Source organism: Podarcis erhardii (assembly GCF_964252035.2).
Source record: "Podarcis erhardii genome assembly, chromosome: 18".
Lineage (NCBI taxonomy): Eukaryota > Metazoa > Chordata > Lepidosauria > Squamata > Lacertidae > Podarcis > Podarcis erhardii.
In genome coordinates this window covers 8255891-8268333 of record NC_138516.1, presented here as the reverse complement: position 1 = coordinate 8268333, position 12443 = coordinate 8255891, and the positions used below count along the sequence as shown (strand labels likewise).

At 48.1% G+C, this 12443-nt stretch overlaps 1 protein-coding gene across 2 annotated transcripts in view; it reads left to right on the top strand.

Moving 5' to 3' along the window:
• The window catches only part of MIDN (midnolin), a 46513-nt gene extending 45998 nt beyond the window's left edge, over positions 1 to 515 (top strand). For both annotated transcript variants that reach the window (XM_081846282.1, XM_081846283.1), the window contains exon 8: positions 245 to 515. In XM_081846282.1, coding sequence (XP_081702408.1) covers positions 245 to 507 — 263 coding nt within the window. In that variant the 3' untranslated portion in view covers positions 508 to 515. The remainder of the gene's footprint in view (positions 1 to 244) is intronic.
• Positions 516 to 12443: the final 11928 nt, after the last annotated feature.

Genomic DNA, 12443 nt, shown 5'->3' with positions numbered 1-12443 from the left:
CACAATCACCCCATTCAGGACCAGGGAGTCCCCCACACCAGCCCGCCCCCTGTCCCCCCAAAAACAGTGCTTCTATCTCTGGGGATCCCTGAGACCAGCAGGATTCTGGGACCGCAGATAAAAGAGGGTGGTAGACAGGGAAATAATGTTGTTGGGGTTTTTTTGCATGTCTTTCTCCAAATTTCCCCCGTTTTATTTATTTTCCAATGCCTCGTTTAACGTTTCTGTGTTTTTCCCCTCGCAGGCGACCGGTTGCGGCAGACGGAGGACCGTGCCACGCGCTGCAAAGTTGAACGCCTGCAGCTTCTGATGCAGCAGAAGCGGTTGCGCCGAAAAGCTCGCCGTGACGCCCGTGCCCCTTACCACTGGCTACCCAACCGCAAGTCCAGCCGCACTAACAGCAACAGTAGCATGTCGAGCGAAGGGAGCCTGGACCTAGACTTCGAAGACTCTGTGTGGAAACCGGAAGTCAAAGCGGACATGAAATCCGAATTTGTTGTAGCATAAAAGGAAAACAAACAAACCAAGACCGCAGGGAGGGGAGGACGAAGAGACCGAAGTTTTTTGGGGGGGTGGGGGGGCGTTGAACGGGAATCCGGGGGTGGTAAGAAAAGACCATTTAGTAATAATTAATAATACGTTTTTGGGTCCGTGCGAGCAAAGTCCTTGGGTGCTTTGATCCTTTTAGAAAACAAGATACACACACACACACGAAAAACAACAATACTTAGTGGATCGCGGCGGACGGACCAGCCCTACGGAAATCTCCATAGGCAGATTGGAACAGTATTTTCTATTCTTTTCGAAACTCTTCTTTTTTCGTTTTGAGAACTGAAGCGGCTTGGGACGGAGCGAGAAAGAGACTTTCCTTCCCAAAAGTGGACTTGAAAGGAACTTTTTATTTTTTGAAAATTCGGTTTTCTCTCTCTCTCTCGGGTGTGTATGTGTGTGTGTTTTTCACCCCCTCGTTTTCATTTCGCGGTTCTTTTTATTTTTATGAAAAGGATGAGCATCCTTCGAACAGCTAGCTGCCTCAGAGCGACGAGTGGAAGGGAAGACTGACCCCGACCAGGGAGGAGGAAAAAAGCAAAACAGTGAAGGGAGCTGGACTTTGAGATGTGTGGAGACCGGGAGGACTTTACAAACCTCTTGGTTTTCCTGGTTTCGTTAATTTCGGGGGGAAATGGGGGGGGAGAGGACGAGCCCTTGTTTTGGGTGTGTGTCGAATGCTGCTTGCTTGCCTATGAAATTGGTTGTACCTCCCAAAAAATTGGAGACTGTTTCGTTCCTTAAAAAAACAAATACTGAAAGCTTGCCCTTTTTTATTTTAAAAGTTTATCTCTCTTCTGAATGGATTTGGTGGTTTCTGTGTTTACGGGAAGAGCTGTGCATTTGAGAGGAGGGGGGGCCCAGATTCTGGAATTTTTTGGGGGGTGGGGGGGTTGGTTATTATTATTTTTTAAGAGGATGTGTGCATGTACATGTGCCTATTCCTTGCCTCTTCCTCTCCCCCCCGTCCCGCATCCTTAAATAATATAGCATTTTGACGACCCCCTCCCTCCCCAGTCCTGTCAAATCAAAGCGCTTGTCCTCCCCCCTCCCTCCCCCCACCATCCAGTCTGCATTTCCAGGAACCTTCCACGCACTTTAGAGGTGTGAATTGTGAAGTGGTAGAAGCCTGGTGTTGTTGTTTTTTTTCATATATATTTTTTTAAAAACACGATCAGGGCAGGGAGAATGCCCATCTTGACCTCATCCTGGCTTCCTTTTCCCCTCTTGAGAGTTTCCTGTTTTGTTTTTGTTTTTTTGCATCGCATCGCTTTTCTTTGCTGCGTTTTTTTTAAAATCGCGTGCATTAAAAATTGGAGGCCACTGGGCGTTTTTTCTCCATTCCACTTTATCGATGGAAGATGAGTGTGAGTTTTTGCAAGGCGAGAGATCTCTCTCTAGACCAACCCTCTGGGGGGGGGGTCAGAGGAACCTCAGAACCATTGCTCAGTTATCCTCCAAAGCCCCCTCCTCACCAGTTTACACTCAAAACACTCTGCCACCATCCTCTATAGCGCCACCTCGTGGTACAGTCATCTCCCGGTGACTCCATCGCTCTGGGCTGCCAACCAATTCCTTCCCCATTTGAAGATGTGCCCGGGATATTAGCTTGGCAGCACCCACAACAATAATCCGGAATAACCCCCGGAACAATAACCCAAAATATCCACATTCCACCACACGGCAGAAGCGCCCCCTCCCTCTGCAGATAGAACCGCGATTCCGCACATATCCGAGCGGGAATCAAAAAAACGTAACCTCCCTGTTGTAGAGACCAATATTTCTATTATTTTTTCAGGATCCCCTCCCCCTAAAATCAGATTCTTCTCTGTGTGTTTGTGTTTGTGTGTGCGTGCGTGCGCGCTTTTGGAAATAAAGATTTAGTGACATAAAATAGTATCTAGTGATGCTTATTTAGATACTTGGGGGTTTTTTTAAAGGAAAAGAAAAATATTATTTATAGACTTAACAATGATCTGAGCCAGTAATTTTTTCATAGGCTGTAGTGTGTGTTTTTTTTGGTCCCCCCTCCTTTTTTTGTGCAAATCTAGCAACCACAGTGTGTTTGTGTATGTGTGTGTGTGAGAGAGAGTGTCAGCAATAGAAGCTTAACATAAATTGGGATGGAGGTTGAGCATACACTAGGATAACTTCGGATTTAGGCCTTAAAAGTTTCCAGCAATGTGGATGTAAAATAAAGGCTTGCATCTGCAAACCCTGATCTGTGTTCTGCCCCATACGTCTGAGTACGGCCCATTGCAATTCACAGAAACGGCTGCTCTAATAATTTCAGGGGGTCTGTAGACTTTGCAGGGGTTTGCCTCCGTTTTACAGAACGGGACATCCGAACCAGTTGAAAGCTGGTCGCGCCTTGCAAAGTTTTCTGGGGAATTTTGTACTGAATGGGGACAGCTGGGAGATGATTTTTTTACCCTCTTGCAAAGGGTTGGACTCTGACAACAATGGGGCAGTTACGGACAGACCATTGGAGATTCCCCCTTTTATTTCACCTTTCTTTTCTAAGTGTGTATGTCTCTGTGTGTCAGACGAAACCATTCCCACGTCCTTGAATCGAGACCTGTGTATGTGTGTGTGTTCACACAGTTACGTTCCGTAAGCAGACACTTAGAGGTTTTTACCGAAGCAGCCGAATTTTAATCCAGGGACATTCTAACACTACCATGCTGCCCCAATGTACATTAAAGAAATAATAATAACCGGGGGGTGTGGGTTGGAATAAAAAGCAGACTGAACTTTAGAAGCAAGTGCCTCGTTCTGGAATTGTTTGCACATAAGTCTGGCCATTTTTTGTTTTTCTTTGCCTTACGCCGAATCCGTGATCCTCCAGTCAAGCCATCAAATTGGCGCCCTATTTAAAAAGGGGTCGTCTTAGCCCTTACCACTGCTTTTGGAAATCCAGAGAAACATTAGGGGGGGATCGTAGAGTTGGAAAGGTACTGTACCCTAAAGATTATTTAGCCCAACCCCCCTGCAATGCAAGAATATACAGCTGTCCCATACGGGGGATTCAAACCTGCAACCTTGGCATCATCAGCACCAGGCTCTAACCAGCTGATGCTGGTGGTGCTGTGGTCTAAACCACTGAGCCTCTTGGGCTTGCCGATCAGAAGGTCGGCTGTTCGAATCCCCTTGACGGGGTGAGCTCCCGTTGCTCTGTCCCCGCTCCTGCCAACCTAGCAGTTCAAAAGCACACCGGCGCAAGTAGATAAATAGGTACCACTCCGGCGGGAAGGGAAACGACGTTTCCATGCGCTCTAGTCTCCATCGCTGTGTCCCATTGCGCCAGAAGCGGTTTAGTCCTGCTGGCCACATGACCCGGAAAGCTGTCTGCGGACAAACGCCGGCTCCCTCGGCCTGAAAGCGAGATGAGCGCTGCAACCCCAGAGTTGCCTTTGACTGGACTTAACCGTCTAGGGGTCCTTTACCTAACCATCTGAGCTATATGCATGCTGCGATGTGGGCAAGGGTGTCTCTGGCCCCGGACGACTTCCTGAATTTCCTTTCTGTGTTGGTTGCCGGTGCGTTAAATTCATACGTTTTTAATTTTCCCAGCCTCTGAAACCGAACCCCAGAATGCTGATAAACTGGGATTTTTTTGCACTGGTTCGAACCGGGAGCCATTAGATGCCAACACACTCTGGGGAGAAAAAGCCCCCACACTATTTGTATGGCTGTGATCTCTGTCAATGGGCCTTCTCTCCCCCCCCCACAAAAAAATAATCTGCATGGGTCATTTTTCAGTCTAGCGTCTCTTAAAAAGGGAGGGCTGTGTATCTTCCCCTCCGCCTGCAAATGAAAGAAATCCAAAAACCGCTTCCTCCAGATATCTTTCTCCAGGCAGCCTAGGCAGATCCTAAAGAGTTAGCCCCAAAATACCTCTGCAAAAGGCAATTTTGGCAACACAACTTGAGTTATCGCCTTCCCCTTGACCCTGCCCAAATCATTTGTAGCTAGCTAGGACCCCCCCTCCAAAAAAATATAACTTTTACGTCTCTAAAAAGGTGCACAGCCGCCCCCAAACCCACCGCCATAAGCCTCTAGCCTTTTCCCACACCATCCGGGGGGTAGGTAGAGCCCCCCCCCCTTGGCTGGAGGGAAAGGAAGCTGCTCCCCCTCTGGCGAAATAGTGTCGTTACACTTCCTGTTTCCTTCCCCTAGATGTGAAGTTCCTTTCGTATGTGATGCTGTAGCGGGTTTTTAATTTTCTCTCTTTTTTTAAGAAAATGTGTTTGTTTTTTTAATTATATATTTAAATGTTACTACTTTTTTGTATGGTGTGTGACTGTAATCTTATCGATTCCCCGCCCCCCCCATCGTGCATTTCCCCACCCCACCCCTCCCTTGCGTGTTTCTGTTTTTTGGTTCAGGATTTTTTAAAAAAATAAAAATAAAAAATAAAGTCTATATAATAAAACAACAAAATAAGAGCCAAAAGCATTACAACATAACTCTCTTCTGTGTGGTTGAGTGTGTGTGTGTGTGTGTCTTGGAAGAATGTGGGAGGGGGGGAATACGTAGACCTGTTTTATCACCTCATTTAAGTTACCTGTATTAAAAAAAAAAGAAACTTTTAAAAATGGTTTAAAAATAATAAACACAAAATAAAGATTGCTTGAGCCACACTTTTTAGCCTAAATCACCTTATTTCATGTTAAAAACGAGATGCAAGTTTGCAGGTCGCGGGGGCTGGGAGACAACAAGCCAAATTCACCCGAGATTTGGAGAAGATGGCAAAATTCACATTTTTTAGCATCTGTCTTGAGCGCTTAAGGATGCGATCTTATTTACATGTAACTGGCCTTAACCCCCTTTGACCTCACTGAGGCTATGTAAATATTAGCGGCTTAAAATGCAAGGAAGTCTTTCCTACTATTCGCCCCGCCACTGCAAGTTGAATTTTCATATTTTATGGATGAAGGGGTGGTTTGGGGGTGGCGTCACCCCACCTGAGCATTACCTGTTTGGTTTCCCTGTGCTAGCAAATCCTCTGTACCCCAATTCACTGAAGCAGTCAACTGAGCATGTGCAAGAGCTATCCTGGGTGTACACACCTCAGCTCAACTGGAGGAGGTTTTCAAATGGTTCTGCACATCGGGCATCAATGCTACATAGACCTATTTGACAGCTGAAGTCCATGGGGCAGACCGCTGAGTAGGTAAAATAATTGTTATTTATTTTATTGTTACATTTGTATGCTGACCTCCATCTTGCAGAAATCCAGGAGGTTCGCAACAAAACGTGACAATTTGAAAGGCACAAAATGCACTGCAAAAATAACAACAAACCAATAGTCTGCCATCTCCTCCGACAACACATTTAAGAGGGCTGGTTAAAGAAAATATTTTTGCCTGATGCCTAAAGGTGTATAATGAAGGTGCCAGGTGATTCTCCCTGGGGAGAGAATTTCACAGACGGGGAGCCACTGCAGAGAAGGCCCTGTTGTTGTGTTGCCACCCTCCAGCCGTTCTTGTGGAGGAGGCACATAAAGAAGGGCCTCTGGTGATGATTTCAGAGTCCAGGTTGGTTTGTACAGAGAGAGGTGGTCCCAGGGGTATTGTGGTCCTGAGCCATTGAAGGCTTTCAAGGTCCAAACCAGCACTTTCAATCAGGCCCCAGAAACTGCGGCCGGGCCAGGATGGGGGAATATGGTCAAACCTGAAGGAGCGTCTCCACCCCCATTGTTCAGCCTGGACACTTGAGGTCCAGCTCCGAGGGCCTTCTGGCGGTTCCCTCCCTGCGAGAAATGAGGTTACGGGGAACCAGGCAGAGGGCTTTCTCGGTGGTGGCGCCCTCCCATCAGATGTCAACTATCTGACTTTTAGAAGACATCTGAAGGCAGCCCTATTCAGGGAAGTTTTTAATGTTTGCTCTTTTGTCGTGTTTTCAATATTCTGTTGGGAGCCACCCAGAGTGGCTGGGGAAACCCAGCCAGATGGGTGAGATCTAAAAAATAAATACTAGTACTTCTTTGGCAATCCCTCGCAGCCGAGTAAGATTGTCTTCCATGAACAGTGAGTCCGTAAGTGACTGGGGAGGCCAATTCTGGATCCCCACGTCCTTCCACAGTGGGGACATAGGTTTCCGGGCGGGAGTTGATCCCGGTGAGGGTTTGCCAAGCGTGCCTTCCTCTTAGCACATTTCTCCCTTGCGTCCTGAGTTCGAGTGTCTTCAAAGCCCACGACACCTTTGGGAAAGGCTGTTCTCCAACTGGAGCGCTCGCAGGCCAGTGTTTCCCAGTTGTCGGTGTTTATACTACATTTCTTTAGATTTGCCTTGAGAGAGTCTTTAAACCTCTTTTGTTGACCACCAGCATTACGCTTTCCGTTTGTAAGTTGGGAATAGAGTAGTTGCTTTGGAAGACGATCATCAGGCATCCCCACAACATGACTAGTCCAACGAAGTTGATGTTGAAGAATCATCACTTCCACACTGGTGATCTTTGCTTCTTCCAGTACACTGACAATAGTTCACCTGTCTTCCCAAGTGATGTGCAAAATTTTTCAGAGACACCGTTGATGGAATCTTTCCAGGAGTTGGATATGGCGTTTATAAGTGGTCCACGTTTCACAAGGATACAGTAAATTTGGTAGTACGATAGCTTTGTAAACAAGAATTTTGGAGTTGCTTTGGAAGACGATAATCAGGCATCCGCACAACATGGCCAGTCCAACGAAGCTGATATTGAAGAATCATCGCTTTGACACTGGCGATCTTTGCTACTTCCAGAACATTGATATTAGTTCGCCTGTCTTCCCAAGCGATATGTAAAATATCCTATAAGCAACCCTATAAGCAACCCGGCTTCCAAATTCTGACCCAGCTGGAGTTTCCGAACCATCTTCTGAGGCAGCCCTATGAATAACAGGTTGCAGCAATCTAACCTGGCCTTTCTTGGGGGCCTCTGGACCTGCCGAAAATGTGAAACCTGCCAACTTTGCTGTTTCGCATGGGACCCAAATGACTGTTTTCTTGAGATGTGTGGGCAGAGCCAAACCCTTGCATTTCCAGTAAGGCGAAGGAGAACGTGAGCTGGGGGAGTTGCACATATTTCTCTGCAGTTTGGGGTTTTGCAACCCGTGCCTTAACGCTTCGGCTCGATGAACACGTCAAACGGGAGATGGGGACCGTCAGGGGGTTGTCCCAACCTCATCAGCACCCAGCCAGGTTGTAGAGTTGTAAGGGACCTTAAGGTCCTCTAGCCCAACCCTGAATCTTTTGTACAACTTGGGTTTCGAACCCACAACCCTGAGATTAATCAAAACAAAACAAATTCCTTCCAGTAGCACCTTAAAGACCAACTAAGTCAGTTCTTGGTATGAGCTTTCGTGTGCATGCACACTTCTTCAGATACCAGTGTGTCACACTGTGACACACAGTGCATGCACACGAAAGCTCATACCAAGAACTGACTTAGTTGGTCTTTAAGGTGCTACTGGAAGGAATTTGTTTTGTTTTGACTATGGCAGACCAACACGGCTACCTATCTGTAACTGGAACCTGAGATTAATGGTCTTATGCTCAACCAACTGAGCTGTTTCGGGAACACATGAAGCTGCCTTATTGTGAGTGTGGGTGGCACTGTGGTCTAAACCACTGAGCCTCTTGGGCTTGCCGATTGGAAAGACGGCGGTTCGAATCCCTGCAACAGGGTGAGCTCCCGTTGCTCTGTCCCAGCTCCTGCCAACCTAGCAGTTCGAAAGCACACCAGTGCAAGTAGATAAATAGGTACCAGTGCAGCAGGAAGGTAAACGGCTTTTCCGTGCGCTCTGGTTTCCGTCACGGTGTCCCGTTGCACCAGAAGCGGTTTAGTCCTGCTGGCCACTTGACCCGGAAAGCTATCTGTGGACAAATTCCGGCTCCCTCGTCCTGAATGCGAGACGAGCGCCACAACCCCATAGTCACCTTTGACTGGACTTAACCATCCAGGGGTCCTTTAAGGGTAAAGGGACCCCTGACCAGTAGGTCCAGTTGCAACCAACTCTGGGGTTGCGGCGCTCATCTCGCTTTACTGGCCGAGGGAGCCGGCGTACAGCTTCTGGGTCATGTGGCCAGCAGGACTAAGCCATTTCTGGCGAACCAGAGCAGTGCACGGAAACGCCGTTTACCTTCCCGCCAGAGCGGTACCTATTTATCTACTTGCACTTTGACGTGCTTTCGAACTGCTAGGTGGGCAGGAGCAGGGACCGAGCAACGGGAGCTCACCCCGTCATTGCGGGGATTCGAACCGCCGACCTTCTGATCAGCAAGTCCTACGTAGCTCACCAATGTCTACACTGACCATGCAGAAATCTTAAGAGTCTGGTGCACCAGGCAGAGGTCTAAATTAACAGGGACCCCGGCAGCTGTTGCTTTGCTGGTGGGTTTTTCTGTTTGCCTGCTGAAAGAAAACAGGATGCAAAATGGGCCTTCAGCCGAGCTGAGACGGACGTCGGCAAGAGACACTTGGAGCCTCAGCCACCGAAAGGTGCTGAGGCATCGAGTGCGAAACCCACACAGAGCCCCTCGCGCCCAAAGAAGGGAAATCCTGGCCTCTTGTTTCTCAGAAGCCAGGGCTTTAGCACCCACACACAAATGCTGTGGCAACAACCCACAGGCCTGTTTGCTCAGGGCCTCTGGTTACGAGGAAGCGCATTTTTCATGTCCGCCCACCTCGTCCCTTCCTCTTTCCCTTCCCCGGCACGGGATATCCTCTCTGAGGCTTCGTGGCCTCGGCGTTCCTCCCAGACCTGCAGTTGAGGTGAGGGAGGGTCTGTGCCCTGTACATGCTCAGGAGCACCCTTGTCCTTGAGCACCAAGGCTTTGTGGTTCCATGTTGGTTGGAGGATGGGTGGCAGCTAACATATTGAGGTTGAATCCTGACAAGACAGAAGTACTGTTCTTGGGGGACAGGGGGAGGGCGGGTGTAGGGGATTCCCTGGTCCTGAATGGGGTGACTGTGCCCCTGAAGGACCAGGTGTGCAGCCTGGGAGTCATTCTGGACTCACAGCTGTCCATAGAGGCGCTGGTCAGTTCTGTGCCCAGGGCAGCTCCATCTGGTGCGCAGGATGAGACCCTCCCTGCCCGCAGACTGTCTGACCAGAGTGGTGCATGTTCTGGTTATCTCCCGCTTGGACTCCTGCAATGCGCTCTCCGTGGGGCTACCTTTGAAGGTGACCCGGAAACAGCAACTAATCCAGAATGCGGCAGCCAGGCTGGGGACTGGGAGCGGCCGCCAGGACCACATAACACCGGTCTTGAAAGACCTACATTGGCTCCCAGGACGTTTCCGAGCACAATTCAAAGTGTTGGTGCTGACCTTGAAAGCCCTAAATGGCCCAGTATACCTGAAGGAGTGTCTCCACCTCCATAATTCTGCCCGGATGCTGAGGTCCAGTGCCAAGGGCTTTCGGGCAGTTCCCTCACTGAGAGAAGCAATGCTACAGGGAACCAGGCGGAGGGCCTTCTCGGTGGTGGCGCCCGCCCTGTGGAACGCCCTCCCAGCAGATGTCAAAGAGAAAAATATCTACCAGACTTTTAGAAGACATCTGAAGGCAGCCCTATTTAGGGAAGCTTTTAATGTTTAATAGGTTATTGTATTTTAGTGTTTTGTTGGAAGCCACCCAGAGTGGCTGGGGAAACCCATCCAGATGGGCGGGGTATAAATAAATTATTATTATTATTATTATTATTATTAATATTATTATTATTACTATTGAATATTTAGCTAAATATTATAATATAACATAAGTGGAAATACTTGCAAGTATTAAATTAGCTTAGGATTAAAGTATGTTGAATTGTATAATACCACGGGTTGAGGTTATGATGAAAAGAAAGGAAGTTAGTAATTTGAACTAGTTAATTATATTAGAAAGCGAATATCGGAAAATTGCTAAGATGAGATTTAATGAAAATCAGTTAGGAAGGATTTGAGGAAGTCGCATAATAATGGGAATTAATTTGGATTTTGATTGGAAGAAATTTCATATGTTTGTTTTTCTTTTTATATGTTTTGTGTTGTATTTGTTATAAACTTGGAAAATTAATTTTTGAAAAATGTATGAATGTGGCAGCAAATCCCCCACAATGCCCATAAGCAGGTCGTCGGGGCAAGCTGGGAAATCAAAATGGCTAAGCCAGAGCAGCTTTCTAGTTAACCCTGTCAGAGCCAGAGAGCAGCTGGCTGTTCAGGAGGGAGACGAGAGCGAGGAAAGCTACCTAAACTGTTTTCTTCTCTCCTGACTGCCAGGTGACTTTTTGGTGCTTGGTTTGACTCACACCTTTCTTGCAGGGCGGAAGTCAAAAGCAATAATTCTCCCCAGCTGTCCCTGGCTAGTGTTTCCTCGACAAAAATTCTTCCATGCTTGTCGGATCATGGGAAAAAAATGCATGAGCTTGGAAAATATTTTCCCTGATTTACAGAAGCCATCCCGGTTTCTGATTCGATTCCACTATGTCCCATTTTTCCTTAGGACATCCCTGTTTTCTTTGGAGGGTATGGAGTTATCAGACCCCCCGAGACGTCTGAAGGCAACCCTGTATAGGGAAGGGTTTTTTTAAAAAAATGTTTTATTGTGTTTTTATATATGTTGGAAGCTGCTCAGAGTAGCTGGAGCAAGCCAGTCAGATGGGTAGGGTAAAAGTAAAGTAAAGGGACCCCTGACCGTTAGGTCCAGTCGTGGCCGACTCTGGGGTTGCAGTGCTCATCTTGTTCTATTGGCCGAGGGAGCCAGTGTACAGCTTCCGGGTCATGTGGCCAGCAGGACTAAGCCGCTTCTGGTGAACCAGAGCAGCGCACGGAAATGCCGTTTACTTTCCCACCGGATCGGTACCTATTCATCTACTTGCACTTTGACGTGCTTTCGAACTGCTAGGTTGGCAGGAGCAGGGACCGAACAATGGGAGCTCACCCCGTTGCGGGGATTCGAACCGCCGACCTTCTGATCGGCAAGTCCTAGGCTCTGTGGTTTAACCCACAGCGCTACCCGTGTCCCTTGATGGGTAGGGTATAAATAGTAAAATTATCACTATGGAATGGGACATTGCTATTTTCATCAGATAAATGTTGGAGGGCCACTAGTCCTCATGGAGGCAGTAATCTGTTGAAAGGAAGATCCTGGCTGACTTTGTTTCACCTGGAAACTGAGAAGAGATCGGATAGAAATGCCCCTCTTTTCATCCGAAGGCTGTTGGCATTTTATGCTGCCAAGGCAATTGGGACGGCAAGGGAGGCCCCACATGGAGCACATTGTAGCAATCCAGCCTTGGAGTTTCCAATGCGCATGAAGTCCTTCGGCCAGTTTGGTTTGGGTGCCTTCGGCTGGCTGCGACGGAACGTCCACCAACATCCTAACTGGCGCAGGCAAGCGAGGGGAGAAAGCCGCGAGAGAAGAGAGAGGTTGTTTGGGGCCTAATGGAAAATAGCAGAAGTAGAATTCACGGGGGCGAATGTTACGGCAGGAAGTGGAGCTTGCAGGCCTTTCAAGACAAGAGAGAGCGGTTGCGATCTGGGGGCAGGCGAAAACTTAACACAGGGGCCCGAAGCCCGAAAGGGCTGTGGGTGGTTTCTTGCTTTCTTCTTTGGCAATCCCTCATAGCCGAGTAAGATTGTCTTCCATGAACATGATCTTAACAGTGAGTCCATAAGTGATTGTAGAGACCAATTCTGGATCCCCACGTCCTTCCACAGTGGGGACATTGGTTTCCAGACGGGAGTTGATCCCAGTGAGGGTTTGCCAAGCGTGCCTTCCTCTTAGCACATTTCTCCCTTGCGTCCTGAGTTCGAGTGTCTTCAAAGCCCACAACACCTTTGGGAAAGGCTGTTCTCCAACTGGAGCACTCGCAGGCCAGTGTTTCCCAATTGTTGGTGTTTATACTACATTTTTAAAGACTTG